Source organism: Carcharodon carcharias, chromosome 31, assembly GCF_017639515.1.
Source record: "Carcharodon carcharias isolate sCarCar2 chromosome 31, sCarCar2.pri, whole genome shotgun sequence".
NCBI classification, from domain to species: domain Eukaryota; kingdom Metazoa; phylum Chordata; class Chondrichthyes; order Lamniformes; family Lamnidae; genus Carcharodon; species Carcharodon carcharias.
The window spans coordinates 15,164,667-15,192,628 of record NC_054497.1 but is presented as its reverse complement, the minus strand read 5'-3'; the positions used below and the strand labels follow the sequence as shown (position 1 = coordinate 15,192,628).

General features: G+C 47.7%; 1 protein-coding gene across 4 annotated transcripts; it reads right to left on the bottom strand.

Moving 5' to 3' along the window:
• Positions 1-17: 17 nt before the first annotated feature.
• On the bottom strand, positions 18-27,656 carry LOC121271748 (rho GDP-dissociation inhibitor 2-like). Of its 4 annotated transcripts, XM_041177972.1 has the most exons (7): positions 27,631-27,635; positions 24,267-24,306; positions 12,235-12,420; positions 10,062-10,145; positions 6,461-6,537; positions 3,104-3,167; positions 18-1,198 (listed from the first exon to the last, which is right to left on the bottom strand). In XM_041177972.1, the coding sequence occupies exons 1-7, from the start codon at positions 27,631-27,633 to the stop codon at positions 999-1,001; spliced, it is 654 nt and encodes a 217-aa protein (XP_041033906.1). In that variant the 5' UTR covers positions 27,634-27,635; the 3' UTR covers positions 18-998. The 4 variants fall into 4 exon arrangements, with proteins under 4 accessions (XP_041033906.1, XP_041033909.1, XP_041033907.1 ...); XM_041177975.1 differs by lacking the exon at positions 24,267-24,306 and having other exon boundaries at positions 27,631-27,656; XM_041177973.1 differs by lacking the exons at positions 24,267-24,306; positions 27,631-27,635 and adding an exon at positions 18,010-18,112.
• Between the last annotated feature and the right edge of the window lie 306 nt (positions 27,657-27,962).

Below are 27,962 nucleotides of genomic sequence, written 5' to 3'. Positions count from 1 at the left end.
AAAGCAAGAGATAGAGAGGGAGTTATCTAATTTACTGGAAAAACGTTAGAAAACAGACAGAACAAACTGAATAACTGAACTTCAACAATATGGATGAATACTGGCAATTTACAGGGTAACAGGCAAATCAGCAAACAGCCAGAGATACTCAAGTTCAGAGATGGTTGTTACAATATTAACTTGTCACAGAAATTGTTGTCTGTTATTATTAGGTACATGTACAATCACATCATCGAATCCTCGATTCTGCAAGCTGGGCTTTGTATGCTTCTGAGATCAGCTTACAGAACAAGGTACAGGAACATCAGGGAGCGAGAAAGTGAGATAGGGCAGAGGGAAAGGAAAGAGTAAGAGAATGAATGAGGGTAGAAAAGGAAGTGAGAGCGAATGAAAGAGAAGGCTACAGAATAGAAAGTGAAAGAGATCAAAAGTGAAGTAGAGAGAGGAGGGAGAGAGAAAAGGCAGAGAGGCAACAAAAAGAGAAGGAGAGAGAATGAATGGAGTGGGAGAGAGAGAGAAAGAGAGAAGAGGCAGAGAAAGAGGAAATGGAGAGAGGAGGAAGAGAGAGGAGGTAAAGAGAGGAGGAAGAGAGAGGAGGTAGAGAGGGGAGGAAGAGAGAGGAGGTAGAGAGGGGAGGAAGAGAGAGGAGGTAGAGAGGGGAGGAAGAGAGAGGAGGTAGAGAGGGGAGGAAGAGAGAGGAGGTAGAGAGAGGAGGAAGAGAGAGGAGGTAGAGAGAGGAGGTAGAGAGAGGAGGTAGAGAGAGGAGGTAGAGAGCAATATTCCACCCAACAGGGTAAATATTTTTCTCTTCCATCCATTCCCTTAATGTCACCAATCCTGATTGGTTGGATGAGCTGGTTCACTTCAACGGCACAAGGACTGTGGGCTGCAGTTATTTGATTGGCGAGCTGAGCTGAGCGGGTTCTATGAATAGCCAGTGTGGATTATAAGGGCGTAGCAGGCTGCATTGCTGTAACATTCTCTCTCTCTGATACAGTTTATTCCTTCCATTCCTTCTTGAGACTCAGGAGCCACTCCCAACTCAGGTGGTCACTCTTGTCATCGTCTGTGAAGTTCGATTTCACAGTGTAAGTGCCACGAGCCGCTATGCCCTTTGGTGCCTCCTCTGGTGTGGACACAAACTCGTATTCATCAGCACGCGGTCCATAGCTGCCCACCATGCACACAACCTTATCCACTGATTGGATAGAGGAAAGATAGAAGGAAGAATGAACTTACATTTCTATAGCACCTTTCATCACCTCAAGACTAAAGTGCTTCACAACCAATGAAGTAACTTTTAAAGTGTGCTCACGGTTGTAATGCACAGCAGTCAATTTCTACACAGCATGATCCCACACATAGCAATGAGATAATCAGCTTTAGTGATGTTGGTTAGGGGATAAATATTGGTCCCCGGATATCAAGAAAAATTCCGCTGCTTTTCTTCAAATAAAATCATTAGAATATTTTTAAATCTACCTGAGAGGATAGACAGAGGTCTAAGGTCTCACTGAAAGACAGCATCTCTGACAGTATGGCACTCCCTCAGTACTGACCCTCCAACACTGTGGCACTCCCTCAGTATTGACCCTCTGAAAGTGCAGTCCTCCCTCTAACAGGGCAGCAGTTGTACACTGGAAGCACCAGCCTCAATTACATTCTTAAATTTCTGGACTGAGCCTTGAACCCTCAGCCTTCTGACTCAGAGACACAAGTGCTACCCAATGAGCCACACTGACCCCTGTATTAATTGATTGGTAAAGTCAGTGTGGAGGATGCACAGATGGATTGCATGTCCCAACACCAGATAAATATTCAGCAAGGACTCAGCCAATCCATAAAACATTATAACCAAACATGGGTTCTGTTCATTATTGCAGGATGTTGGCTATCATTCTGGAGGTCTTAATGTAGCCTTAAGTCGGTAAACTGTATGTATTTATTAGCTACAAGAACTATGTACATATATACAGTAAAGGTTTCAAGCCTCCATGCTTGCTTGTGCGCACAGCTCTATCCAACACTAGACTGCCCCCTATGTGTTCTCTTATATCACTGTGTGGGCGGTACTGTACTCAGTCCCACGTTAACCCTATATGTGCCAGGCTATTATACTACATTAATGTAACGGAATTACCCAGAATGGTGCATTTGTACAGCTCTAAGTACTCACAAGGGCTACTCATAATTCTTTACCATCACTGGGGCTTCATGAATTGCAATGAATTCCAGCCAACACTCTCACTGATGCCTTGGTCCAGCTGCTCCCACTCTGAGCTTAAATTCATGTCAGGGAGGGAAACCTTGCAGGAGCTGGTCTGCTCCACACTCTTTCCTGAGCTAAAAGTTTCAGGAACATTTCTTTGGGATCCAAATGGATTGTTGTCACCCAGCTGCTAGGGTGTGAACTGTGACTCGTTCTCCTGCATTTGATTCAAAAGCACATCCGCTTGGTGACCTCTGACCCCGCCCCACTATGTTTTAATGTCCTTACTCATTCCTGCTTCTTTGCAAGATTCACAATCTGAAGTGTGTCTCGGTTCCAATGTTGAATTGATTGGATTGCTGGTAAAGCTGGCCCTGTCTTAGTTCTACTGAGAAGGTGATGGTGAGCTGCCTTCTTTGTTTGACTGAGGGGTTACAAGGCCGCAGTTAAGAGTCAACCACATTGCTGTGGGTCCTGAGGCACATGTAGGCCAGACCAGGTAACAGCAGCAGATTTCCTTCCCTAAAGGACATTAGTGAACCAGATGGATTTTTATGATGATCGGCAGTTTCATGGTGACTTTTATTGATCTTAATTCTTGATTCAACTTCTCAATCGGCCATTGTGGGATTTGAACACTTGTTTTCTGTATTATTAGTTCAGGCATTTGAATTACTGACCCAGTAGCATATTGAGTACAGTGCTGTACCCACACATGGTGGAGTAAATCTATTCACTGGCTCCCTAGCGATAAAAGCAGAAGATGCCAGTTACAGATATCACTCAATTCTCACTTTCAGCGAGATCAGCAAGAATAGATATCAGTTGTAACTAACCCCAGTAACACTCCGCGGCAGTGAGCTAAAACTCAGTCTCATTTCACAATTGCCTTACCTTTTATCCCCTTCCTGAAGGTAGTTGCAACATATTTCAATCCTGAAACAATGTCTTTATTTACCTGGCAAAAGAAAAGATTTCAGTTCTCACTGAAGTTAGTAAAAGTATTCATGGAATAAAACAAGACTCAGAAAGGGAGAATCTGCTGAGGTTTAGAGTGTCTTTTCAACACAGGAATTAATTGTTTCAATTTCCTTTCCATTATTTCAATTGAGGTTTCTTTTGGGTTGGAAAGAGGCTTTGATGTGGTGAAGTGAGGGACTTTAGTGCTGGATTGTGGAACATTGTCACTCATTGTCCCCATCAAACACTCCCAGGACAGGTACAGCACCGGGTTAGATACAGAGTAAAGCTCCCTCTACACTGTTCCCATCAAACACTCCCAGGACAGGTACAGCACGGGGTTAGATACGGGGTAAAGCTCCCTCTACATTGTCCCCATCAAACACTCCCAGGACAGGTACAGCACCGGGTTAGATACAGAGTAAAGCTCCCTCTACACCGTCCCCATCAAACACTCCCAGGACAGGTACAGCACGGGGTTAGATACAGAGTAAAGCTCCCTCTACACTGTCCCCATCAAACACTCCCAGGACAGGTACAGCACGGGGTTAGATACAGAGTAAAGCTCCCTCTACACTGTCCCCATCAAACACTCCCAGGACAGGTACAGCACGGGGTTAGATACAGAGTAAAGCTCCCTCTACACTGTCCCCATCAAACACTCCCAGGACAGGTACAGCACGGGGTTAGATACAGAGTAAAGCTCCCTCTACACTGTCCCCATCAAACACTCCCAGGACAGGTACAGCACGGGGTTAGATACAGAGTAAAGCTCCCTCTACACTGTCCCCATCAAACACTCCCAGGACAGGTACAGCACGGGGTTAGATACAGAGTAAAGCTCCATTCTACACTGTCCCCATCAAACACTCCCAGGACAGGTACAGCACGGGGTTAGATACAGAGTAAAGCTCCCTCTACACTGTCCCCATCAAACACTCCCAGGACAGGTACAGCACGGGGTTAGATACAGAGTAAAGCTCCCTCTACACTGTCCCCATCAAACACTCCCAGGACAGGTACAGCACGGGGTTAGATACAGAGTAAAGCTTCCTCTACACTGTCCCCATCAAACACTCCCAGGACAGGTACAGCACGGGGTTAGATACAGAGTAAAGCTCCCTCTACACTGTCCATCAAACACTCCCAGGACAGGTACAGCACGGGGTTAGATACAGAGTAAAGCTCCCTCTACACTGTCCCCATCAAACACTCCCAGGACAGGTACAGAATGGGGTTAGATACAGAGTAAAGCTCCCTCTACACTGTCTCCATCAAACACTCCCAGGACAGGTGCAGCACGGGGTTAGATACAGAGTAAAGCTCCCTCTACACTGTCCCCATCAAACACTCCCAGGACAGGTACAGCACAGGTTTAGATACAGAGTAAAGCTCCATTCACACTGTCCCCATCAAACACTCCCAGTGCATTTGAGATAAAATCAGGATTAAGGGTAGATCCTGGGCAGCTCCAAGGATTGATATGATTCTGAATGTAGAGTTGTCTCCTGATTTGGGTTGAGAATAGCTGAGCAAAGTTACACAATTATATGGACACAGTCCTTTACAAAAGATGATTTTCGTGGCAAATATACCCAAATATCTAACCATGTGGTATTAACCTGGGATAGTCAAACATTAACTCTGCTTGATGTATTAGAATTTTTAATTTTCAATTCCTGATTTTCTGACATTACTTCTTTAAGATAGGAATAATACGGATCCAATGACAGATGGGCTGAACTTTGTAGACGTGGGCCAATGATATTTCATGACATTAATAACATTGCTTCTACAGTTAGATTAATGAGAGAGTGTGAGAATTGTTTGCTTATGAACACTAATAGCCCACACACATATTGTGTGTGAAAAACCTCCAGTTCTACACATGCCCCTTCTGGATATGTCAAGGTTGGAAATTTACAGATAAATAGGCACAAACCGTAAAAGCCCCAAAATATGTGGCTTCTGTGAAAATATTTAAACCTCAGCATTAACCAGATCAACAAAACAGAGGCCAAAAATCACTTGGCGTTTGGCTCCACCAAGTAAATCCCTGTTATAGTCAAGGTTCACCCGATTGGATGATGTGTGGGTATAGGCAGTGGATACATCTCTGTCTCTCTCTTTCCCCCCTCTCCTCTCTCTTCCTTTCTTTCTCCCTCTCCTCTCCTCTCTCTTTCTCTCTCTGTCTCTCTCTCTCCCCTCTCCTCTTTTCTCTCTCTTTCCTCTACTCTCTCTCACTTTCCACTCTCATTCACTTTTGACCCTTTCTCTCTCTCACTTTCCACTCTCTCTCCCCTCTCTCTCTCTCACTTTCCCCTCTCTCTCTCTCCTCACTCTCTCCCTTTCCTCTTTCTCACTCCTGTCTTTCTTTCCCTCTCCTTCTTTCTTTCCTCTTTCTTTCTTTCTCTCTCTCTCGCTCTCTCTCCATTCTGTCTGCTCCCTTTCGCCTTCAGTTATAAACCTGATCACACATCTCAAAGAGTCAGTACTAGTGACAAACATGCTTTGAACCCAGGGGAGGATGTATTCCCCTTGGATGGTGCAGAGTGCAGATTCACCAGGACAATACTGGGACTTTAAGGGTTAAATAATGAGGTCAGGCTGCAGAGATATTGCCTTGTATATAGAAGATTAAGGGGTGATTTAATTGAGGTTTTTACATGATTAAAGTATTTGATAGGGTGGATGGGGAGATTCCATTTCCTCTGGCAGGTGGGGGTTAGTGGGGGGGAGGTAGGGGAGGATCCAGACTGAGGGAGCAGAACCTTAAAATGAGAGCTAAGCTATTCAGAGGTGATGACAGGAAGCACTTTTCACATAAAGGGGGAGGGGTGGAAATCTAGAACTCTTCCCCCCAAAAAAGCTGAGATTGATAGATTTTTGTTGGACAGGGATACCGAAGGGTATGGAACTAAGGTGAGTAAATGGAGTTTAAAGAGTTTAGCCATGATCCAATCAAATTAAAGAGCAAGCTCGAGGGGCAGAGTGGCCTCCTCCTGTAAACAGGTTTTTTTGATGCAGAGAGAATCCCAGCAGTCTTTTGGTCAGAGATTGAAACATAGATGCACACATATAGACAACGCAAAACCTGCAGAATTTGATTCTCCATCGTAAAAATAGAGGGGAAAGATTCACAGAGAGAGAAGCAGCAGGCAAACTGCAGAAACACTGGGTGCAGAAATAGGCTAGAACCGGAGGAGAAACTTGTGGTCATGAGAGGAGCAGTGCCTAGGGAACCAAACCAACATGGTGACAAATGAGGAAATACAAGAATGTGAGACTGACTTTGAAATGTATTTTCACTTTGTAGGACACGCCTTCCTTCAGCACAAACTTAGTGTTCTTCAGGGCCTTCAGGTCACCTGTTGAATGTAGAACAATCTGTCAGTGCCAGGAACAACAGGGAACCATCAGCAAGAAACTGAATTTCTATAGTGCCTATCACAACACTAGGATATCCTAAAGGACTTTACAGTCAATGAAGTGTTATTGAGGCCCAGTCACTGCTGTGATGTAGGAAACAGAGCAGCCAATTTGTGCACAGCAAGCTCCCACAAACAGCAACTTAATAATGACCAGGTCGTCTGTTTTAGTGATATTGGGTGAAAGATAAATATTGACCAGGACATCGAGGGAGAACTCCGCTGCTCTTCCTCGAAATAGTGGCCATGGGAGCTTTCTCATCCACCTAAGAGAGCAGATGGGGCCTTGGTTTACATCTCATCTGAAAGCCGAGATGTCTGACCGTGCGGCACTCCCTCAGTACTGACTCTCCGACAGTGTAGCATTCCCTCAGTACTAACTCTCTGAGAGTGCAGCACTCCCTCAGTGCTGACCCTCTGATAGTGCAGCACTCCCTCAGTACTGACGCTCCGACTGTGCCGCACTCCCTCAGTACTGACTCTCTGACAGTGCAGCACTCCCTCAGTACTGACCCTCCGACATTGTAGCACACCCTCAGTACTGACTCTCCAACAGTGCAGCACTTTCTCAGCACTGACTCTCTGACAGTGCAGCACTCCCTCATTTCTGGCCCTCTGACAGTGCAGCATTCTCTCAGTAACAACCCTCTGACACTCTTTCAGTTCTGCACCTTGAATGCCAAATTTCCAAAGCGGGGTTGCATTCGAGGCAGCGGGATTTCCATGGATCCACAGCTGAAGAGCTAGAGCAGAGAGAATCGGGGAGGTGCACAAAGTGAGCTTGGGGGAGGTTGAAGAAAATGGATGATTTTATCAAGGTGGACGTTCAGATGGACCAGTAATCTGCTGCAGTTAATTATTGCAAGAGCTGTCTGATAGCAAGTGTTTGAGACATGGTCGACAGGACCTGCACGAGTTCTCAACTCATGGAAGTAGATGGCTACCCGGTCAGTGCACAGCCGGTCAGTGGAGGGGCAACGGGTGTGTGGGAGATGGTCAGAGGCTTGAGGGAGAAAACATGGGAGGAGTTTCTATGAATAAAGAGTTTTTTTCTAAATGTTGACCGGTTCAATTAAATCTGCAAAGGTTTATTGGTAAAAGTTGTGATCTATGCAAGTTTCTGACATGTCGTCTCAAGCTGTTTCTCACAAAACCCATTTAAGGGAGAAACTCAGAGCTGAGTCCAGGCCCTTGGCAGGTGTCAGCGTGCAAGATCTTATCATCAGGTCACCAGTAAACCCACAGAGCCAAGCTTCCTGAGCGAGTGCTTCAGTCGCAGGGAGGGACAAGTCTGTATAGCTTCACAGACACCCAATGACCTACATTTTACAACCTCCTCCATATTTGAACATGTATTTTTTCTGTTGAAACACTAATACGCACCAGCTACCCTTGCGCGGCAAGATTAAAATAAATGTATTTCAAAAAGGAAGTATTGATCGACGTCACTTTATCTTTGACATTTTAAGTTTGGTGCCAAACATTTTTTTTAACAAATTGCAACAATTGAAGCTTTGACCTGAATGAAACCATATTCGGGACTTCTGTTTGGTTGCTGAGGTGGTTGTGCATTTGCCTGAAGGATACATTTTATTGGCTAGATTGTAAAAACTATTGTGGATTAAATTTCCCTGCGTGATTCATTGAAAATCTAAAGTGGCGACTAGTCTTGGTCTGTTCAATTTATTTTTGCATTAGCCTGTAACACCTAGAAACGAAAAGAAAAAAATATGCATTTATACAGTGCCTTTCAGAATGACCCAATGACTTTACGGCAAATTGAATGCTTTTCTTTGCAGTGTAATCCCTGTTGAAGTGGAGGAAACAACGCAGTCATTATGTGCATAGCAAGATCCCGCAAACTGCAAAGCGATAATCGCGAGATAATTTATTTTAGTGATGCTGATGAGACACAAATATAGGGCAGGACACCAGGGAGAACTCCCCTGCCCACCTGGGAGAGCAGACTGGGCCTCAGTTCAATATCTCATCTGAAAGACAGCACTTCTGACTCTGCAACATTCCCTCAGTACTGCACATGGACTGTCAGCCTAGATTTTTCATGCACAGCTCTTCAAGTGGGTCTAGAACTCACAACCTTCTGACTCAGAGGTAAGAGGGCTACCCACTGAGTCACATCTGATCAATCAATGCTACCATTACACAAATAAGTTTAAATCCTAAAGTCACATTTTTGACAATCTGCTTCTCACTTCAGGATCCTAAAGATTGAATCATTATTTCTCGTTAATCCACGGAAATTCTTCCTTTCCTTAATCTTTACCATTTCCAAGAGTCAATGGGAGGAATTGCAGGTGGAGCATGGACCAGTTGGGCTGAATGGCCCATTCCTGTGCTTTAAATACTAGTTTATTCTACATAACATTTGTCACCCCCCCACCCCCACCACCACCAACACCACCCCCCTCACCCCCCACCCCCCACCCCCACCTCCCTCCCCCCTACCCCCCCTCCCCACCCCCCACCACCCCACCTCCAGAAAGTTATTTGCGGTCCAGAGATTTACCCCTGTGATAAAGCTCCAGTTGGAAATCGATGCTTGTGTCTAGTTTGTTCTCTGCCTTTCAGCTCTCCTGTACTCGGAGCTCGGAGTGCTGACACATTCTGCTTGTTTTGAAACTATTTGAGTTGCTAATCCTAGTCAGTACTTTAAAACGAGTTAAATGGGACAATGGTGACAGGGTATTGGAGTGCCAGTGCCAACCCTGCAGGAATGCCCTGGATTCTTATGGAATTAAAGATTCATTTCCACACTGTTACAAGCAACACCAGGGAGAAATATTATTGGGGTGTTAAAGAAATTGTGTATTCATTTCATTTTCTTTGAATACCTTTATTTATTGGAGTTGAGAGAAGGGCTGTTTGGCTAGATGGGAAGTCACATGGCGAAACCTCCAGGAATATGCCCAACTAGAGTTGGCAACTCATTAACGATACAGCAGAGCTGAGTCTGAGTCTCATGAGGAGGAAGAGAGGGAGGGAGGGAGGTGCAGGTTTGTTACTCCCTCACATCTCCTAGCAACTGGTTACCAGTGGGACTGACTGCAGATAGCGTGTGACTCGGGTACCGGGAGCACTATGCAGACTTGAAACAAAATTAGATGCAAATTTATGCTATGTTTATAATCCACAAAAGCTCTTCAATCTAAATAATGGCCGTAAACTAACCAAGGCCACATATTTCTATCTAGAACATGATTAATTACACTCTATTGGCACAGGGATGAGAACCTTGTTAGTCAGAGCCTCTGATAGACTGTTCATTCCTGATTGTGAATGGGTATCTCACTGCCCCAACTGTCCGCTCGTATCCTGGTCTACGCCCATATCCTGTTGGCACTCACTATCCCATTTTTATGTTCCTACATCCTGTTGGCAAAGTGAACTTTCTTCTACAAGTAACCAGTTATATGATGACCCAACTCTGGCCTCAGATCACTTACCAGTGAGGTCCATGGTTATTGGTTCAGGTGCTTCCTCACAGATGAGAGTCATCCGAGTCACAACCACATTGGGTGCATTGGGATCTACAACAGGATTCAGGGTGATAGTGTGTGAAATCACATTGAAAGCTGGTCACTCAATCCCAGGCAACAACCTTTGAAGCCTTAGCCCTTGACCTCTCCACACACCCTCTCACTCTATCCCCAACCCAAAACTCTCAGGATATCCCCCAACCCCACCCTCTCACCCAACCCCACCATTTCATCCAATCCCCCAGTCCCACCCTCACCCTATCCCCCAGTCCCACCCTCTCACCCTATCCCCAATCCCACCCTCTCACCGTATCCCCAACCCCACCCTCTCACCGTATCCTCAACTCCACCCTCCCACCCTATCCTCTGGTCCCACACTCTCACCCTATCCCCAACTCCACCCTCTCACCCTATCCCCCAGTCCCACCCTCTCACCCTAACCCTGGGTCCCACCCTCTCACCCTATCCCCCAGTCCCACCCTCTCACCCTAACCCCGGGTCCCACCCTCTCACCCTATCCCCAGCTCCACCCTCTCACCCTATCCCCAACTCCACCCTCTCACCCTATCCCCAACTCCACCCTCTCACCCTATCCCCCAGTCCCACCCTCTCACCCTATCCCCCAGTCCCACCCTCTCACCCTAACCCCAGGTCCCACCCTCTCAGACTATCCCCAGCTCCACCCTCCCACCCTATCCCCCAGTGCCACCCTCTCACCCTATCCCCAACTCCACCCTCTCACCCTATCCCCCAGTCCCACCCTCTCACCCTAACCCCAGGTCCCACCCTCTCACCCTATCCCCCAGTGCCACCCTCTCACCCTATCCCCAACTCTACCCTCTCACCCTATCCCCAACTCTACCCTCTCACCCTATCCCCAACTCCACCCTCTCACCCTATCCCCAGCTCCACCCTCTCACCCTATTCCCCAGTCCCACCCTCTCACCCTAACCCTGGGTCCCACCCTCTCACCCTATTCCCCAGTCCCACCCTCTCACCCTAACCCTGGGTCCCACCCTCTCACCCTATCCCCAGTGCCACCCTCTCACCCTATCCCCCAGTCCCACCCTCTCACCCTAACCCTGAGTCCCACCCTCTCACCCTATCCCCAGCTCCACCCTCTCACCCTATCCCCCAGTGCCACCCTCTCACCCTATCCCCAACTCCACCCTCTCACCCTATTCCCCAGTGCCACCCTCTCACCCTATTCCCCAGTGCCACCCTCTCACCCTACCCCCCAGTCCCACCCTCTCACCCTATCCCCAGCTCCACCCTCTCACCCTATTCCCCAGTCCCACCCTCTCACCCTAACCCTGGGTCCCACCCTCTCACCCTATCCCCAGCTCCACCCTCTCACCCTATCCCCCAGTGCCACCCTCTCACCCTATCCCCAACTCCACCCTCTCACCCTATCCCCCAGTGCCACCCTCTCACCCTATCCCCAGCTCCACCCTCTCACCCTATCCCCCAGTCCCACCCTCTCACCCTAACCCTGGGTCCCACCCTCTCACCCTATCCCCAGCTCCACCCTCTCACCCTATCCCCCAGTGCCACCCTCTCACCCTATCCCCAGCTCCACCCTCTCACCCTATCCCCCAGTGCCACCCTCTCACCCTATTCCCCAGTGCCACCCTCTCACCCTATCCCCAGCTCCACCCTCTCACCCTATCCCCCAGTGCCACCCTCTCACCCTATCCCCAACTCCACCCTCTCACCCTATTCCCCAGTGCCACCCTCTCACCCTATTCCCCAGTGCCACCCTCTCACCCTATTCCCCAGTCCCACCCTCTCACCCTACCCCCCAGTGCCACCCTCTCACCCTATCCCCAACTCTACCCTCTCACCCTATCCCCAACTCTACCCTCTCACCCTATCCCCCAACCCCACCCTCTCACCCTATCTCCAACTCTACCCTCTCACCCTATCCCCCAACCCCACCCTCTCACCCTATCCCCAACCCCACCCACCCACTTTCCCCAATTTCGCTCAACCCAATTCTTCTTCAGAAACACACACGATTCCCCTTTTTCCCCATTGCCCCATCTTTGGCCATCCCCTTTGAGGGGAGAAATCCCTCTCCGTGTCCGTTTTCCTGTCTCCCTGTTGGATTCTTGTCTGATTTCTGAGGTTAGAATCTGACCTTCCACCAGAGGAAGCCCCTCTCCGAGGAGGGTTTTCTTGTATTTAGCCAGACTCTCATCCTCCGGATCGAGCTGGACGATCTCAGCTAGAGACTTCTGTGCCGGCGGTTTGTAGTTTAATGGCTTCTCATCTTCATCCTCATCACACACTGGGTGTTCACCGTGCTCCTGCTCTGTCATCTTACCTGAGGAACCAGAGATGGAACTGGATCATTCCAGGAGAACTATAAACACTCCCTCCATGTCCTTTTCCCATTGTCCCTTCTTTCCCGACTCAATGGGTCTTTATTTGCAAGGGACCCAATTACTCTCCACTGCCTTAGCCAAATGACCCAGTCTTTCTGTGTGAGTTTATAGACGATGGACATGACTGACTGACCAGTGACTGACCACTCAACCTGGACTGGGACAGAGATCTCCACAGCTGAGTCCAAGCCTGCCTGAACTTGACCTTCCTGGGCATGATCCACCAGGATTCATTCCTGGATAGGATGGGAAATGGGAACTCTGGCCAATTCCAGGGTCCCATTGGACTTCGATAAGAATGGAGCACAGCCCGAGAATTAGGGCTGAAAGAACGGTTTACACACAGAAGAACGTTAGATAAGGAAAACTTTACCTCAAAGGAGAAAGACCACGGGGTAAATTCAATGGTCTCAGGGTAAATTCAATGAATATCATTTTCCATGTGTTAAAGGTGCTATAAAAATGCAAGTTTGTAGGTGCTGGAAATGCAGACTGAGACTATCCCAGGAGGGTTTGCTCCCAGGAGGCATTGAGTGGTTCTCTGTGCTCCCTCCAATTCTGACCTCTTGCACTTCCCCGATTTTAATCACTGCACCACTGGCGGCCATGCCTTCAGCTGCCTGAGCCCCAAGCTTTGGAATTCTCTCTGCAACCTTCTCCGCCTCTCTATCTCTCCTCCCTCCTTTAATACCCTTCTTATAACCTAATTCCTCCACCAAACCTGCGACCATCTGCTCAAGGCAATATCGTCCTCACGTGGCTCAGTGTTAAATCTTAAGGTCCGCTTTGGAACGTTTTACTATATTAAAGGTGCTATATAAATGCAGGTGGTTGTTAGCATGGAACTACATGGATGTAGTAAAGTTGTTGAACAAATGGGAGGAAAAAGAGTTTTTTTTTACCCCGGGGGCAATACAAGGCAGAAAAATTGCACCTCAGCTTTTCCTTTGATGTTAATGCTTAAACTTTCTGAAGTTGACAGACTGAGGTTGATTGAAAGCTGCATCTTGGGTTATGAAATGGTTGAGAAATGCAGTCGTATGTCAGTCTTTTCCTGTTGCAGACTCTGAGGTTTAACCTGGGCTCATGATTTGGCAAAACTTACAAAATGAGGAAGTGATCTGCTAACCGCAACATAGAAGCTGAGTGTTCTCCATCCAGCTTCAGGGGAACCAGGAAATTAACCAACAGCAACATTTCTGCAGAAGCCAAAATTTTGCCTAATGCTGAGGCACTTTGTTATGAATGAGAGCAGAGAAGACTTACTGCCTCAGATAAAAGCAAAAAACTGCGAATACTGCAAATCCAAAATAAAAATAAAAATACCTGGAAAAATTCAGCAGGTCTGACAGCATCTGCGGAGAGGAACACAGTTAACGTTTCAAGTCCGTATGACTCTTCAACAGAAGAGTCCCTAATTTTAATTCCTCCACCATTGGCGGCCATGCCTTCAGCTGCCGGGCCCTGAACACTAGAATTCCCTCCCTAAACCTCTCCGCCTTTCCCTCCTCCTTTTAAGATGCTCCTTAAAACCCACCTCTTTTACAAAACCTTTGATCAGCTGCCTTAATATCTCTTTATTGTTCACCATCAAATTTTACCTGATAACACTCTGGTGAAGCTCCTTGAGTTGTATGACTGCATTAAAGGTGCTATATAAATGCAAGTTGTAATTGTGTGAGCAACCTATGATGACGTTGTAGATTAACACTGGGGTAAAGCTAGCACCCCACCAGGGTGAAGCTAGCACCCCACCAGGGTATAGCTAGCACCCACCAGGGTGTAGGTAGCACCCCACCAGGGTATAGCTAGCACCCACCAGGGTGTAGGTAGCACCCCACCAGGGTATAGCTAGCACCCTACCAGGGTAAAGCTAGCACTCCACCAGGGTATAGCTAGCATCCCACCAGGGTATAGGTAGCACCCCACCAGGGTGAAGCTAGCACTTCACCAGGGTAAAGGTAGCACCCCACCAGGTAGGTAGCACCCCACCAGGGTGAAACTAGCACTCCACTAAGGTATAGGTAGCACTCCACCAGGGTATAGGTAGCACCCCACCATGCTATAGCTAGCACCCCACCAGAGTGAAGCTAGCACCCCACCAGGGTGAAGCTAGCACCCCACCATGCTATAGCTAGCACCCAACCAAGGTATAGCTAGCATCCCACCAGGGGTAGGCAAGAACACAAAGCATTTCCCAACTGGAGGTTCTAAGTCTAACCAGTTGAGATGGGTTTTACTGAAGGTAGTTTTCTTTATGTCAGAAGATATTTGTGTTTCATCCTCTGATATTACTGTCAAGCTGGTGGACAGCAGAGCTCAGTATCCTTGGGTGGTCAGACCTCTTCCTTCCTGACATTGAACCAACCACAGGGGGATGAGCAGAGCTCTCAGACCCATAATCTCCACTCGTTCGCAGGTTCCAACAGAAAAGCATTTCCCCACCTCCTCCCAGCCCCCTTCCTTCACTTAACTCCTGCCTCAGACTCATCCTATAACACAGGTCAAAAGACATGACACAATAACCATCGACTCTGCCTGGTGCTGAGTGTCCCTCCCCCTCTCTCTACTACACAGTGCTCCATCCACTGACCCAACTGAGAACTGGAAACAAACCAGCCAGTCAGAGAAAACACATCCCTAACTGGGGTAGAGAGAGGGACGGTTCTCCTTAGAGTAGGGAAGGTTAAGGAGAGATTTAACAGAGGCTTTCAAAATATGAAGGGTTTGATGGAGTAAATAAGGAGAAACTGTTTCCACTGGCAAGAGGATCAGTAACCAGAGGGACACATATGAAGGTAACTGGCAAAAGAACAAGAGGAGAATTTTTTTTTACACTGTGAGTTGTTGTGATCTGGAAAGTGAAAGGGTGGTAGAAGCAGATTCAATAGTAACTTCCAAAAAAAGAATTGCGTTAATACTAGAAATACTACCTCACCAGGCGGTAATGTCACTGGACTAAGGCCCAGGCTAATTCTCTGGGGACACGGGTTCAGATCCCACCAGAGCAGCTGGTGAAATTTAAATTCAATTAATAAAATCTGGAATATAAAGGCTAGTCTTAGCAATGGTGAGAATAAAACTATCATCAATTGTTGTAAAAACCCATCTGGTTCACTAATTCCCCTTTAGGGAAGGAAATCTGCCCTCCTTACCCGGTCTGGCCTACATGTGACTCCAAATCCACAGCAATGTGGTTGACTCTTAACTGCCCTCTGAAATGGCCGAGCAAGGCACTCAGTTCAAGGACAATTAAGGATGGGCAACAAATGCTGGTCTTGCCAGCAACACCCACCTCCCACAAATGGCTACACGGTTATGGGGAAAGAGCAGGAGGAGTGAACTAATTGGATGGCTCTTTCAAAGAGCCAGCGCACACACAATGGGCTGAATGGCCTCTTTCTGTGCTTTAAGAGTCTATGAATTTCTTGTCTTGTGTCCAACACACTGGTGAGCTGCCAAATTTCTAGATTTTAAATTTCTGAAGCCACTGGATTACTTATTGTGGAAGATGCAGGAGTGTGAAGAGTGTTGGAGGAATCTTTTTAGAACACTTTGACTAATTCACAGAAAACAAACCCATCCAGAAATCCCTTGAGAACAGCTCCCACCCTCCGATGGGTGCTGAACTGCAATTTGCTTCTTCTCTTTTTTCTGAAGCTTCCTCAAGTGTCTCTGACAGGAAGTGTGTGAAATGACAGTTGGTCCTGTACCACAGAAGTGTCCGCTCAAACGATGGAGCACTCAGCAGAGCTGGGAGTGGCTTTTGTTAAATTTAAAATGCTGAATAATGCCTGAGAACCTATCAGGGCCAGGCAGAATCGAGGTGCGCGTGAATTCAGGTTAATGGTGGAAGGACAACAAGCCCATCACTCAGTTTATGAACGAACGGCCCAGTGAAGTACGTGGTCCAAGTGCAACAGCCCAGGTTCAATCCATGGTCTGGGCAAAATTGGCTAAGTTTGAACACGTGACCTTTGATCTATGTCCAGAGTGCAGGGTCAGAGTGCAGGGTCAAAGCCCAGGCACTGTATGGAGGAAGGATTAGAAGGACATGTTGATGGGGTGAGATGAAGAGGGGGTGCTAGAGGAGGCTCACATGGAGCAGAAACACCCGTTGGGTGTACTGACCCACTGGGGCCGAATGGCCTGATTCTGTGCTGGAAATTTAACATAACTCTCAACAAAAGCTACTTAAACACAACTTTTTTTCTCCTGGCTCAAACCTGCTTGTTTATGCAACCCTAGAGCAGAGTTCAGGTGCACTGCTCCTTTAACTGTAAGAGGTCGTCAATAAATAACTTTCACAAGTACTCAGGTGCTGGGACAAAGGGATATGAGGACCCATTTGCACCTGGAGAAAACTGAGCGTTTCTTGTTTAATTCTCTCCCTTGTCGGAGTTCAGTCCTCCCCAGTTGGGCCAGGTCATTCAGCAGCTCACGCCAGTGGTCATAATTCACAGGGTGAGGTGATGTAATGAATCCCAACTGACTTTGCAACCATGGAAGTCCTCACTAACCAAGTCTGACCCTGTTTCTGACCTCATGCCGCACACTTCCCAGCCATCAGAAGCGGCTATCTGACTGATTTCCCCTCCTCCCTTTACACACAGTGCAAAAGTTCATTGCAATATTGCTAGACTAAAAAATCAGACCACATCCCACCATGGGCTTGTCTGAATCCCGTTTAAAAAAAATCTAGGAAACCAAAACTGCCTTCAGAGAAAATTGACTACAAATCTGTCGGAAAGTCATAAAAACAATTGGTTCATTTGGGAAGGAAACCATATCCGGAAAGAGACTATATGTGACTCCAGACCCACGCTAACATGGTTGACTCTTAGCTGCCATCTGAAGTGGCCCTAGCAAAGATACTCAGTTTCTCAAACCTGCGCTGGTGCAAGAAGGTGACTCACCCTCGGTGGGAAATTAGGGGATGGGCACCTCCTGAGAATGGAAAATAATTTTCCCGGCTGAAATTAGTTGGCTCAACACAGACCAGGCAAAACGGCAGCCAATCGAGACAAACAGCTAAAAAAAACCCCAGTCAAAGGTAAGGATAAAGCAGCCCCCTAGTTACTGCATCTTGTACTGGTCTCGAATAGATGGGAGGAGCAGCTTAGTTCCATTTTGAGAGTCACATCGAGGATCCTGCCAATGGGAAGAACACCTTAAGACCAGCAAGAATCTATTAGGATCTGGCAACCCTTAGCCTGTAAACCTGGAATCTCAAACCCTTATTTCACAGAGATTCCAGCTCATAGAGAGAGATGGCTTCACTAATCAGACAGAGTAAAAGGCTGAGGGTTTCAAAAAGCTTTAGTCACCTCGAGCAGTAAGAGGAAGCAACAATGCAACCAACAGGAAACATCCCAGCATCTCACAGCACAGAGAGCACGAGATATTAAACTGTAAAATACCTCCCAGTTTTTTTTTTAGATTATTTAATTGCAAGATACTACGGGAAACGGGCCAACATAAACACAGGCGTTTTGGAGCATTGCGTCTGTGGGCTATCTGGGACTCACCGTTAGAGCTGCTTGTAGATTCTGGGCTGGTCTGTCACAACTTGGAATAAAACTCTGAGCGAAACCAGAGCCAGGAAATGGGGCCACTGATGTCACATCGCTGAACATGAAACACAACATCTGATTGGCAGAAACTTGAACACCGCATGTGCCCCTTGCCTTTACTCTCCCATTGTTTTACCCCTCCCCAATCTATACCATCAGACTGTGCTTCCCCCTGCCTGTACCCTCAGACTGTTCTTCACCCTGTCTGCACACTCAGACTGTGCTTCCCCCTGACTGTAACCCTCAGACTGTTCTTCCCCTGTCTGCACCCTCAGACTGTGCTTCCCCCTGTCTGCACCCTCAGACTGTGCTTCCCCCTTGTCTGTACCCTTATCCTGTGCTTCCCACTGTCTGCACCCTCAGACTGTGCTTCACCCTGTCTGCACCCTCAGATTGTGCTTCCCCCTGCCTGTACCCTCAGACTGTGCTTCCCCTTGTCTGTACCCTTAGACTGTGCTTCCCACTGTCTGCACCCTCAGACTGTGCTTCCCCCTGACTGTAACCCTCAGACTGTGCTTCCCACTGTCTGCACCTTCAGAATGTGCTTCCCCCTGATTGTAACCCTCAGATTGTGCTTCCCCGTGTCTGCACCCTCAGATTGTGATTTCTCCTATCTGCACCCTCAGATTGTGCTTCCCCCTGTCTGCACCCTCAGACTGTGCTTCCTCTTGTCTGCACCCTCAGACTGTGCTTCCCCTTGTCTGTACCCTTAGACTGTGCTTCCCCCTGTCTGCACCCTCAGACTGTGCTTCACCCTGTCTGCACCCTCAGACTATGCTTCCCCCTGCCTGTACCCTCAGACTGTGCTTCCCACTGTCTGCACCCTCAGACTGTGCTTCCCCTGCCTGTACCCTCAGACTGTGCTTCCCACTGTCTGCACCCTCAGACTGTGCTTCCCCTTGTCTGTACCCTTAGACTGTGCTTCCCCCTGTCTGCACCCTCAGACTGTGCTTCACCTTGTCTGCACCCTCAGACTGTGCTTCCCCCTGCCTGTACCCTCAGATGTGCTTCCCACTGTCTGCACCCTCAGACTGTGCTTCCCCTTGTCTGTACCCTTAGACTGTGCTTCCCCCTGACTGTAACCCTCAGACTGTGCTTCCCCATGTCTGCACCCTCAGATTGTGATTCCCCCTGTCTGCACCCTCAGACTGTGCTTCCTCCTGTCTGCACCCTCAGACTGTGCTTCCCCTTGTCTGCACCCTCAGACTGTGCTTCCCCTTGTCTGTACCCTTAGACTGTGCTTCCTCCTGTCTGCACACTCAGACTGTGCTTCACCCTATCTGCACCCTCAGACTGTGCTTCCCCCTTCCTGTACCCTCAGACTGTGCTTCCCACTGTCTGCACCCTCAGACTGTGCTTCCCCCTTACTGTAACCCTCAGACTGTGCTTCCCACTGTCTGAACCCTCAGACTGTGCTTCCCCCTGTCTGCACCCTCAGATTTTGATTCCTCCTGTCTGCACCTTCAGACTGTGCTTCCCCGTGTCTACACCCTCAGACTGTGCTTCCCCCTGACTGTAACCCTCAGACTGTTCTTCCCACTGTCTGCACCCTCAAACTGTGCTTCCCCCTGACTGTACCCTCAGACTGTGCTTCCCCCTGACTGTAACCCTCAGACTGTGCTTCCCCCTGTCTGTACCCTCAGACTGTGCTTCCCCCTGTCTGCACCCTCAGTCTGTGCTTTCCAATGTCTGTACCCTCAGACTGTGCCACCCTGTCTGTACTCCCAGACTGTGCTGCCCTGTCTGTACCCTCAGACTGTGCCACCCTGTCTGTACTCCCAGACTGTGCTGCCCTGTCTGTACCCTCAGACTGTGCCACCCTGTCTGCACCCTTAGACGCCGCCCTGTCTGTACCCTCAGAATGTGCCACCCTGTCTGCACCCTTAGACTTGCCGCCCTGTCTGTACCCTCAGACTGTGCTGCCCTCTCTGTACCCTCAGACAGTGCCAAACTGTCTGTATCCTCAGACTGTGCTCTCTGACTCCTCTAGATCGCTACCACTTTAGAGGACTTTTCTCCCTGGATCTGGATCCAGTAAGAAGTGAGTTGGGATTGGCCAAACCCATTTCACAAACAGCCAATGGGGAGAGGAGGTTGGATTGGATTTGAACAGACTCTATTCACCGAACCCTGGGAGGGTCTGACCTGGATGCAGAGTTTTTATTCAGTAACACGTTTAAAATCAGAAGACCAAAGAATTAGTCAACAATCCTTCCTGAAGCAATCAGCAGAATTTATTGCAGTAAAATATATTTATATTTCTTTTCAGATAGAAAGTGAACAGCCATCAGGAATGATTTCCCGATTCCCCATTGGAGCACTGGACCAGATTCCCACAGCTCAACATTGCTCCAAACCTAAACAGAATTACCTGGAAAAACTCAGCGGGTCTGTCAGTATCGGTGGAGAAGAAAAGAGTTGATGTTTCGAGTCCTCATGACCCTTCAACAGAACTGATTTTTCTTTACAAGGAGAGGGGTGAAATATAAGCTGGTTTAAGGTGTGTGTGTTTGGGGGGGTGGGGGAGACAAGTGGAGGGGGGTGGTGTTGTTGTAGGGACAAGCAAGCAGTGATAGGAGCAGATAATCAAAAGATGTCACAGACAAAAGAACAAAAGAACACAGAGGTGTTGAAGTTGGTGATATTATCTAAACGAATGTGCTAATTAAGAATGGATGGTAGGGCACTCAAGGTACAGCTCTAGTGGGGGTGGGGGGCATAAAAGATTTAAAAATAATGGAAATAGGTGGGAAAAGAAAAATCTATATAAATTATTGGAAAAAAAACAAAAGGAAGGGGGAAGAAACAGAAAGGGGGTGGGGATGGAGGAGGGAGCTCAAGACCTAAAGTTGTTGAATTCAATATTCAGTCCGGAAGGCTGTAAAGTGCCTAGTCGGAATATGAGGTGTTGTTCCTCCAGTTTGTGTTGGGCTTCAATGGAACAATGCAACAGGCCAAGGACAGACATGTGGGCAAGAGAGCAGGGTGGAGTGTTAAAATGGCAAGCGACAGGGAGGTTTGGGTCATTCTTGCGGACAGACCGCAGGTGTTCTGCAAAGCGATCGCCCAGTTTACGTTTGGTCTCTCCAATGTAGAGGAGACCACATTGGGAGCAACGAATACAGTAGACTAAGTTGGGGGAAATGCAAGTGAAATGCTGCTTCACTTGAAAGGAGTGTTTGGGCCCTTGGACGGTGAGGAGAGAGGAAGTGAAGGGGCAGGTGTTACATCTTTTGCGTGGGCATGGGGAGGTGCCATAGGTGGGGGTTGAGGAGTAGGGAGTGATGGAGGAGTGACCAGGGTGTCCCAGAGGGAACGATCCCTACGGAATGCTGACAGGGGGGGTGAAGGGAAGATGTGTTTGGTGGTGGCATCATGCTGGAGTTGGCGGAAATGGCGGAGGATGATCCTTTGAATGCGGAGGCTGGTGGGGTGATAAGTGAGGACATGGGGGACCCTATCATGTTTCTGGGAGGGAGGAGAAGGCGTGAGGGCGAATGCGCGGGAGATGGGCCGGACACGGTTGAGGGCCCTGTCAACGACCGTGGGTGGAAAACCTCGGCTAAGGAAGAAGGAGGACATGTCAGAGGAACTGTTTTTGAAGGTAGCATCATCGGAACAGATGCAATGGAGGCAAAGGAACTGAGAGAATGGGATGGAGTCCTTGCAGTTAGCAGGGTGTGAGGAGCTGTAGTCGAGGTAGCTGTGGGAGTCGGTAGGCTTGTAATGGATATTGGTGGACAGTCTATCACCAGAAATTGAGACAGAGAGGTCAAGGAAGGGAAGGGAAGTGTCAGAGATGGACCATGTGAAAATGATGGAGGGGTGGAGATTGGAAGCAAAATTAATAAATTTTTCCAAGTCCCGACGAGAGCATGAAGCAGCACCGAAGTAATCATCGATGTACTGGAGAAAGAATTGTGGAAGGGGGCCGGAGTAGGACTGGAACAAGGAATGTTACCCCATAAAGAGACAGGCATAGCTGGGGCCCATGCGGGTACCCATAGCCACACCTTTTATTTGGAGGAAGTGAGAGGAGTTGAAGGAGAAATTGTTCAGCGTGAGAACAAGTTCAGCCAGACGGAGGAGAGTAGTGGTGGATGGGGATTGTTCAGGCCTCTGTTCGAGGAAGAAGCTAAGGGCCCTCAGACCATCCTGGTGGGGGATGGAGTTGTAGAGGGATTGGACGTCCATGGTGAAGAGGAAGCGGTTGGGGCCAGGGAACTGGAAATTGTTGATGTGACATAAGGTGTCAGAGGAATCACGGATGTAGGTGGGAAGGGACTGGACAAGGGGAGAGAGAAGGGAGTCAAGATAACGAGAAATAAGTTCCGTGGGGCAGGAGCAAGCTGACATGATCGGTCTACCGGGGCAGTTCTGTTTGTGGATTTTGGGTAGGAGGTAGAAGTCCGAGGTTGGGCGACTATCAGGTTGGAAGCTGTGGGAGGAAGATCCCCAGAGGAGGTGAGGTCAGTGACAGTCCTGGAAACAATGGCTTGATGTTCAGGGGTGGGGTCATTGGCCAGGGAGAGGTAGGTGGAAGTGTCTGCAAGTTGACGCTCAGCCTCCGCGAGGTAGAGGTCAGTGCGCCAGACAACAACAGCACCACCCTTGTCAGCGGGTTTGACGACAATGTCAGGGTTGGACCTGAGAGAATGGAGTACAATAAGTTCAGAGAGAGAGAGATTAGAATGGGTGAGAGGAGCAGAGAAATTGAGACAACTAATCTCCAAACCTGTTCCTCAGGTTCCAGCTGCTAAAAAGCTCAGGAGTTACTCTCGGCCTTTCCCCCCATCCAACCCACATTTCTTTATCTCCGATCCCTTCCCTCCTCCCCTGACTCTCACTGGGGTGCAGTCCCACACCCTCCAGTATCTCCCCAGAGTGTTAACAGGATCTACAACTCTGAGGACATCACATTGTCCTCACACTCACATATTCCTGTCGGAGTCGCTGGAGACCGTGCAGGAATGGGAACCTTGGCTGATTTTCCCCTCCCTGTCCCAGGAGCTGGGGGGGGTGCGATGTTGAATGAGTCGCACTGTTCCCGGTTTTCCGGGTGGTTCATTCCATTCGGCTGCTGGGAGAACAATTGAAAGGTAGGCCGGAATTATACACCCCCATCGCAATGAGGATATGGCTGTAGAATGCGACGGAACATTCTAAACTCCATTGACTGCGTAACATAAAATCCGGCTGCTGTAAAATTCCACTCATAACGTAGGAGTTCTGGCTGGATCAAGGCCGTGAGTTAACCCCGAGACCGGAATCAGTTTCAGATCCTTCAGTAGATGCAGCCCCTGAATCCAAGATCAGAGAAACTCTTCCCATCACCTAATGTTAGACAGTTCATTAGTAGAGTCAGTGTACTTCAGACTGGTTAGTGAAAGATCATCTACTAACTAATCAGAGCCTTTTGCAGCATAGTGAATAGCAGCATTACCGAGCTCCACAGGGCTGGACTCTACATTGTGGGGGTTTGAAATTTAGGGGCTAAATTGGGGTAAATTCCACCCAGTGACCCACACAGCCACCTCACAGTATTACCCCTTAGTGAGTGCATGAGTCATGTTAGGGATGAAATGGAAGGTGCAACAAGTTCATGGTTTGAGTGTGGGATAGTCAGACCCCCTCCATCTGACAGGGATGGGATTGTGGCCAGATTGAGGGGGAATGAACCCATCAGCTATTGCTTTATTTGGATCTTGTCCCAATGGGTGGTAAGTGGTTGCCGCCTCCAAAGAGGGCATTGTATCAAATGGGACAGCAGGGGACGGGGTTAAATATAAATGGGCTAAATAAACCCATAATGAAATTACCTCAAATTTTCTCATCAAACACTGAATATACAGAAAAGCTTTGTAGAGTCACACCCCATGACGCTGTTTGCTGCTAACTCAAGCCCTGCGTGAGAGGGGCAACTCTGTCAGTGCCTTCAACAGTGACATCATACTTTTTAAAATCTGCAGAGTTAATGTTTCTAATTTTTTCATATGCAATTTCAATATCTTCCTCAGGGATCTCAAACCACTCAGTCCCTCCGCCCAGTTCCACCTTGTAGTCATTCAGTTCCTTATGAACCTTTTTCTCATCATTCTTTTTCTCCTCCTTTACTGAACATAAATAGATCAGTTTTCGGGGGTTTCCTGTTTGAAGGTCAGAAATTCGACTTTCAGGATTCTTAGAGTGACCCACTTTGTAATAGTCGGTACCCATCTCACGGATTAAGTAGACACGTTTATCAGGTTCAGCCTGAAGAAGAGAGAGAACTTGCATTTATTAAGCATCTTTCACAATATCCGGATCTCCCAACATCCCCAATGTTGTATTAATAAAGAACGTTCAATGTATAAAAACATCCCAAGTGGTGATGTGAGAAGAAAAAAACACTGAACCATGAGGGCGATGTTAGGAGGGGGACAAACAGCTCGATCATAGAGGGGGATTTGAGGAGGGTCTTGGAGGTGGAGGGATTGATTTGAAGAACTCTTGAGCTGCAGAACCTCTTTCGACACCTGCCACAACAGCCCATAAGAACATTGTAAAGGAGTGGGGAAGGGACCCTGCAGAAACAGACTTTTCACTGACCAACCTGAACTGATCAGCTGGCAGTAGGGGGGAGGGGCAGTGGGGAGCAGGGAGACATCTAAAAGGAAAAATAAACTGCAGCAATTTCAGGAAATCACGCAAATTATTTGCGGTAATCGTTAATTCAAGTTCAGATAAATTCTTCAGAATTGGGGATAACTATAAACTCAGCTACAAGCTTGATGTAACATCTTCACTCAGGATTCTGTCTAGTTTCTCCTTATAAAGAAATGCAGCGACTCTGTACATATTACATGGAATGGTTACAGCACCAAAGAGGCTGTTCTGCCCTTCGAGTCCATACTGGCTCTCTACAAGAGTAACTCACCTGGTCCCACTCCTGTTTCCCTCGGGCCCTGCATTTTTTTCTCTTCAGCTGCTTCTTCAATTCCCTTTCAAAAGTAGTGATCGAATCTGCCTCTTCCGCACTCTCAGGCCATGCAGTCCAGATCCCAACCACTCTGCTAAACATTATTCCTCATTTTTCCCTCTGTTCTTTCATCATCAACCTTACATCAGTGTCAACCCTTCTCAACCTTTCCACCAATGGGAACAGTTTCTCTCTATCTACTCTGTCCAGACCCATCATCATTTTGAATAGCTCTATCAAATCTCCTCTCAATAATCTCTTCTCCAAGGAGAACAGTCACAACTTCTCCAATCGATCCATGTAACTGAAGTCCCTCATCCCTGCAGCCTTTCCTGATTCCTGTAAATCTTTCCTGCATTGTCTCTAAACCCTTCAAATCATCCTTACTAAAGTGCCCAGAATTGGACACAATACTCCAGCTGAAGATGAATCGTTATTTTATAAAGTTTCACCATAACTTCTTTGTTTTTGTTCTCTAAGCCCCTAATTATAAAGTCCAGGTCCTGTATATTTCATGAATTGCTTTCTCAAGCTGTCCTGCCACCTTCAGTGATTTGTGCAAGTACACCCCAGGTCCTTCTGCTCCTTTTCATGACAATCGACCAGTTGTTTTCTTTCTGCAACTTTTTTTTGAAATTCACGTTTAATGTTGTGCCAAAACTTATCTTTCTGAAATTTGCTCACTGGTCCTTTGGATGAGGAAGGAATGGAAATGTGGCCCCTCCTGCCGAAAGTTCCGGAAAGTGTGTTTTATTTTATATTGCCTCTCCTCGTTCTACCTACCAAAGTGCACAGTTCTCTGCTTTAAATTTCACCTGTCACCTGTCCACCCTTTCCACCAGCCTGTCTATGTCCTCTGGAAGTCTATCACCATCCTCCTCACTGTTCACGATACCTTCAAGTTTTGTGTAATCTGCAAATTCTGTGCACTCCAGTCAAGACAATTAATATGTATCAAGAAAAGCAGTGATCCTAGAACCCACGCCTGGGGAAGCCCACTGTATCTTGCATGAACAGCCCAGGGCATGCCAATAAATCTTCCGAACTTCTAACCTATTTATTTGCCTCAGGATTTCAGACTCATTCCCAATCTCAATCCCAACCTCAAATAGCCTATCCAATCAGACTGGGTTCAATCCCTTCAGCGTTTTACAAATCTCACTCACTCCCCCTCTGGGCCCATACTTGTCTAACGGGCCAAACTGGATCTGAATAATGAGGAGCCCTTAACATTGGTGATGACCCTGTCCACACACTCAATATCGTTCAGTTAGGAAGATGACTCAAAATTACACACAATGCTCCAAGTGTGGTCATATGCAAAGGTTTACGTAGAGTTTAATACTCAGTGGGTTGAGAATAAATAAACTGCCTGTGACAAAATGTAGAAAATTCTGGAAATACGCACTGGGTCAGTGAGGTAAAGAATCGGGGCCGAATGAGATGGAGATGGGAGTTTGAGGAATTGGAAGAAAGTGAAGAAAATCACTTTATGGCTTCCAAGGCAGTCGGTGGTAGGAAGGTGAGAAACTGAGAGAGTAAAAGAGCTTTAACCATGAGGTGCAGGAAGAGACTAAGTTAGAGTTGGAGAGGATCAATAAGTCTCGATTTGATGATAGTGAGGGCGTGGTGTATCGATCATTCTCTAAATGTAATTGGGCTGTGGGAGAAGGGATCAGAAAGAAATGTTAGGAAAGAGAGTGAAGTGTGTTCAGGAAAATCCAGCAGCTACTGAACCAAGAGTTGCAGGCCAGGATTTTCAGGCCCTGTTGTGGGTGGGACTCGCTGTGGGCGAGGCGATGACCCAGCCAGAGGCCCATTGACTTGCGGAGGGACCGGAAGATCGAGGTGGCGGGCAGGTGTGGAAAATCCCGCTGATCGTCTTTATTCAGGAATGTGGGCTCTGGCTTTTCTTGGTCCCAAAACAGCCTGACAGCCTCATAGGGCAGAATTTTACAGCCCAGTTTCGGTGGGGACAGGGCCGTAAAATGCGGAGAGACATTCTAAACCCCATTGGCTTCAGCGGGAACGTAAAATTCCTCTGCCGTAAAATCCCACCCAGAGAGTTTTGATTCTCAACCGTATCAATCATTAAAACATCAGGAACCTGGTTTATTCATTTGCAAACCCATAATACACCAGTTAAGCCAAAAATTGCAACTCCGTGGCGCTCAAAGTATAGAACCATGAGGAGGAAAAAAAATATTCGGCCCATCGCAGCTCAGTTACCCAGAAAGACCCCACAATTACTCAGAATGGAGGGGGGGGGGGACGGTGGGCCACAGTTTCATGTGCAGCTCTCCCTGTGGGTGCCACCTCTCTCAGGAACCCCAGGATGGGGCATCAACCTGAGTCACTGTCCAGGTGAGACTGATACCTGGAACAAGGGGCTGGTGGAGCAGAAATCCCAGTGAGCAGTTACCTGGGAGAGTGGATGAAAAGGGATTGAAAACGATTGCAGATACTTTACAGAGCAGCCCACGCTGTCATTGTGTTCTGCTCATTCTGTGGTCCAGGGGTAGTAGGAGTAGAGCTGCTATCCCACAACCCCACAACTCCACACTGAATCTTAGATATCCTACAGATAAATATTTAAACAGATAATAAACTTAACTCACCATGTTCAGTTGGAACGTCTCTATAGTTCCGTCTACTTCTCTCCTATATATACCAGCTCTGATATTCTTAAACCGGTTTGAACAATATTGCTTCATTGTTTATTTAATTGCCTTACCACCATCATCATCATCACTGCAAGATCCTCACACACCCACATCCAACAGAAAAACACCTGGGACATAAAAATGGCTAACAGGGACTAAACACCGGGGTCCGTGAGGGTCTTCAGTCCGGTCAGTGTTACAGTGACCGGGGTCTATGGGGGTTCTGGTCCCCTGTTTATGGAATGTTACTGGCACCGCTTTGGATTTGATGAAATGTTGGTTCCTGT